The sequence below is a fragment of the Plectropomus leopardus genome, unplaced genomic scaffold (assembly GCF_008729295.1).
Source record: "Plectropomus leopardus isolate mb unplaced genomic scaffold, YSFRI_Pleo_2.0 unplaced_scaffold22168, whole genome shotgun sequence".
Classification (NCBI taxonomy): domain Eukaryota; kingdom Metazoa; phylum Chordata; class Actinopteri; order Perciformes; family Serranidae; genus Plectropomus; species Plectropomus leopardus.
Window position 1 is genome coordinate 1 of NW_024624013.1, and position 5,008 is coordinate 5,008.

At 36.4% G+C, this 5,008-nt stretch overlaps 1 protein-coding gene across 1 annotated transcript; it reads left to right on the forward strand.

Annotated features, from left to right (window-relative positions):
* Window positions 1-164: 164 nt before the first annotated feature.
* Window positions 165-4,859, forward strand: hook2 (hook microtubule-tethering protein 2; the record flags this gene model as incomplete). Its single annotated transcript, XM_042516003.1, has 5 exons — window positions 165-390; window positions 2,598-2,680; window positions 4,359-4,431; window positions 4,575-4,625; window positions 4,727-4,859. Coding segments are annotated over exons 1-5 (385 nt in total), but the record flags the coding sequence as incomplete, so codon positions are not given.
* Between the last annotated feature and the right edge of the window lie 149 nt (window positions 4,860-5,008).

Below are 5,008 nucleotides of genomic sequence, written 5' to 3' on the forward strand. Positions count from 1 at the left end.
TTTTTTAGGTCGCCAGTATTAGGCTAACATGATTATGAGAGATTATCAGACTTTTTATTATCATCATTGTTATTATTTACCAGACAAGCTGACCCACAACATAATCCGTTTCCAAGGGAACGCTCTCAATACGGAAGCTCGCGTGGATAACAGGAGGTGAAACGCGAAGGGGGGGTTGGCAGGAGCAGCAGGAGCAGCAGGAGCAGCAGGAGGCCATGGCTGGACAATGACTGACGTGGAAAGTGAAAGGAGTCAGTGAGCAACAAACTTCGGGGGAAGGAAAAAAAGTCTCGAAAGCCAAAATCTGCCGTCTGTGAGTGTGAGCTGCTGCGGCTTCAGAGCACCATGAGCCTGGACAAAGCCGAGCTGTGTGACTCCCTGCTAACCTGGGTGAGTTTGCTGTTAGCAGCGAGGCTAACTGCCGGCTAACAGGTGACAGCAGGTGTTGTTAACGAAAAACTGAGAGATAGTTTCACACGTTAAAGTTTTCTGTTACGCGATAAGTATCTTAACTTAACGTTTAAGCAGTTTGGAGATACTAAAGTTGCGTGTTTGGGAGCTAACTGTCGCTAGCTAGCTGAGCTAAATAGCTAGGTAAACACCTAAGTTTGGTGTCCTTTAGCTTCTTATCTGTTACAAACTGACTCAGCGAAGCGGGCTGCCAAAAAAAACACACAGTTCAGTGTAAGCTGAGAGTCTAATGTGAAGTTATCCAACATGGTAACTGCTCTAGAGCAGAGAAAATCCACCTGTTTGGCACTTTTCCACACACACACACACAAGTGTAGGACGAAACTAAGACACCGGCTAATGTTAGTAGCTTTCTTACTGTGGCTGCAATCCCCTAAAGCTGCTAAGTATCTGACTTTTAACCCTTTGAAATCTGAGCCACTTGGCAAAACATTGAAAAGAGGCAATGGGAAACTTGAGAAGAATTTTAGTTAAAATAGCGCAAATATTAGAAAACAAAAGTACAAGGAAATTACCTGAAAATTAGCCAAAAAAGTCAAGAAAATTACCTAAAAAAAATAATAAAAATAAAAATAAGCTTTGCAAAGGCCAAGGAAATCACCTTAAAAATGCTTAAGAAAAAAATAATAATTATGTAACAATTTTCATACATAATTATAATAGCAAGTATATAAATATAACACAATTATATAAATAAAATTAGTAGATTTAGAGATATTTTAATTAAAATTTCTTGCCAATTTTGTGCGATTTGTGGGATATTTCTTGCCAGTTTACCAACCCTTTCCCCATGTTTTCTGTTACAAACTGACTCAGAGAAAACATAGTTTAGTGTGAGCTGACAAACTAATATGAGGTTATTCAGTAGCTCCTCAAGAGCAGGGAAAACCCACCTGTTAAAATAGCAAATATAGCTAAATGAACATTTTCTCCTATCTTTTATTGCACAAATTTATAGAAATAAAATTAGTAGATTTAGAGATTTTGTATCCTACTCCCTGCCAATTTCTCACAATTTGTGGGACATTTCTTGCCAATTTACAAACTTTTTTTCTCATGTTTTCTGTTACAGACTGTCTCAGAAAAGTTAAATGCCGGGATAAAAAGGTAGTTTATTGTGAGCTGACAAACTAATGTGAGGTTATTCATTACAGTAACTCCTCAAGAGCAGGGAAAATCCACCTGTCTGGCACTTTTCCCACACAAATACAAGTGTAGGACTAAAATAGCTTGTTAAGTATGGCTGCAATCCCAGTAACTGCTCAGTATCTGTAATTAAAGTATTGTAAAGAAGAAACAAAATCCCTGTTATTAAACAGCACTACTTTACAATTTAGAAATAGTGTTTTTTTTACTGCAGGTACCAAGTCACTTAAAGTATCATTAAAGCTGTTCAAAAATATGTGCACAAAGATATACAGTTATTATTTACAACAGCAGCCATAATGGGTTTATGCCCGTGGAGGTTTTTTACAAACATCAACAGATTAATCCTTAAACATTCATCAAAATGTATGTTTCTGTCAGTTTTCAGTGGTGCAATGTAACTCAGTACATTTAATAAAGTAAATAAGTTCAAATTTGAGGTACTTCTACTTTACTTGAGCATTTTAACCTTGTGCCACTTTATACTTATACTCCACTACACTTCAGACAAAAGTATCTTACTTTTTACTCCACTATTATTATGTCACAACTTTTTTCATAAGTTTTGTGCATGAACCATATGGAAATATATAATTAGGTGATAGATTAGAAAATTAATTGGCAATTATTTTAACTGTTTAAGACATTTTATGGTTCTAGCCTCTCAAATATGAGGACTAGGTGTTTTTCCTTTTAATAAGTTTAGTTATTTGTATGTATTCATTTTAATTAAACTTTCCTGCATTGAGTACTTTTGATACTTGAATTCACTTTCTAGATTGTACCCACATACTTTTACCTTTTCAATGCAGAGCTCTTACTGGTAACCTAGTATTTTTACAGTGTGATATTACTTAATTAAATCTAAATACTTCCTCCACCACTGTCAGTTTTTGCTTTGGGACAAAAGTTTAATAAAATACGACTGTGCATCAAATACATAACGCTACTAAAATGCATTTTTTTGTCTTCATTTTCAGTTACAGACATTTCAGGTGCCATCATGCAACAGCAAGCAGGACCTAACAAGTGGAGTGGCCATTGCACACGTCCTGCACAGAATGTAAGGGACACGTACGATGTGAAAAGTAGCTGAAGTCAGTATTTATAGTTGTTTTGTTGATTTGATTATCTGAATGTACAACATGAACTCAGAGGTGATGGCTGCCAGGAATTCATTCAGAGCCTTCTTGCAGAGATTTGCTTATCTGTGTGGTTTGCACTGAATTGCCCTTTGAATTGCACAAAGCCTTTATCTATGCAAAATTTAGACCCTTTAAAGCAAGCAGTCTAGATTTGTGAGGTCAGCTTTTTTTTTAAATTTATTTGCCTGATGACCTTTTGTAGGTTGTGGTTTGTGTTCTTTTGACTTTAATGTCACTTTAAAGTCCCCCTCTTCTTCAAAAAATGTGTTTATCTTTTTATGTCACCTGAAATGTCAGAGGTTGACTTTGTATCTGTGCAAAGTTTGTCTATAGAAAGATGATTAACTGAAGGAGGCATGTCTTCGGACTTCTCTAAAATCTGAGAATCAAACATATGCCGGGTTAGATAGATTGGATACGTCACGTTTATAAATGTTAATTGATGTCTAAGACAGAAAACATAAATTGACTCAACACCATCAAAGAAGCCTGAAACCTCCAGCACAAAGCGGACGTATCGGTACAGAGAGCAGAGCTGACATTAGCATATCGAGCGGTTTGATAGTAATAATGGTAGAGTGTGCAGTTTTTGGATTCCACTGTCTATCAAAAACCCAATCATGGCAGATATTATTGTTTCTTTCACAACAATTAGTGCTGTGTTAGTGTTTCTGTATTAGCCTACAAGCTAACAAGCTATTAAACAACATAAACAAATGAGAGATGCTAAATATATTTACCATTCTGAAACCTCTACTAGTCATTCATCTGAGCGACAAGGGAGAATGAGGGAGAGGAGTAGATTATCTTAACTATAATGTTGGAAAACCACATTAAACTTAATTTTAGATGTAGTATTATTTAACCTACTTTAACCCTTTAGACCTGTTGTAATATTACACACACACGTATCGCTCTGCACACAAGATGCGCTTTTTCAAAATCAAGATTTTAAAAAAAAAAAGAATAATATTAATATTTTTTTACTAACATCCGTCCTAATCATAAATATCAAATATTCATACATTTTCAGAATTTTAACCTTTTTAAATGCCAGGTGTTTTTTTTTTTAATGAAAAGAAATAAGCAAATTAAATTATTTTCAATAATCTAGTGGAAAAAGCATGTATTTTCCTCATATGCCAAATGTGTTTTAATGGTGCATTTTTTGCACTTAACAGTTTGAATGTAAACATTTTATTTATTTTAGACTTGTTGTAGGAGCTGAGCTGCAAATTCCAAGATTAAACAAAAATACATAATCTTGCCAAAATGTATGCCATATACATGAACACAGCCCAAATTATCAAATAATGAAGAATGAAAAGTGCGTAAAATGTGCCACAGTCCCTAAGAATCAAAGGTGTCCGGAGGGGGACTTTAACTTAAAACCCGAAGCTCAACCGCTTCTTGAGTTATTTCACATCCACATATATTCATATTCCCACAAGTGACGCGACTGCTCTGCTCAAATGTCAGCGTGCTGAGCAGAACAGAAGCACGGGGCCTCATCGCCCGCAGCCGTCTGTGAATCTTGATGCTCAGAGATTTGTCCTCTTTGTCCTCACTGGAGTTTTCTTGTGCTCTCATTAACAGAGACCCTTCTTGGTTTAATGAGACGTGGCTAGGCAGGATCAAGGAGGAGAGCGGGGCCAACTGGCGCCTTAAGGTAATTTGTGAAACAGCAGGATATGACAGAATACCCTGCAGCATCTTTTAAATGAACCAACATGTCCAGTCTTTTTTTTTTTTTTTTTTTAATTTTCCCTGATTTAAAGTAGATTTTAACTCTAATTTATTTTATTCTTTCAGGTCAGCAACTTGAAAAAGATCCTTAAAAGCATGCTGGAATATTATCATGACGTAAGGAGACTTTTATTGTTTACTATTCTTAACACTTTCAGTACCATTGTAAGTTCACTCAAGGTTCATTTCCAATGTCTCACCTCCCCGTGCCTGAACAGGTGCTCGGTCACCAGGTGTCAGATGAGCATTTGCCAGATGTGAACCTAATAGGAGAGATGGGTGATGTCACCGAACTGGGCAAGCTGGTACAGCTCGTACTGGGCTGTGCCGTCAGCTGTGAGAAGAAACAAGGTAAAAGTGTACAAAGACATCATTGTCTGTCTCTGTATCAGCCAAAAAAATGTTAGTCTTTGTATCTGTATTAGAATAGACGACCGGAAGTGTTTGTGGTTTATACTCAGTCATGATAAATCCACAAATGCTGTGTTTTCTTACCTACA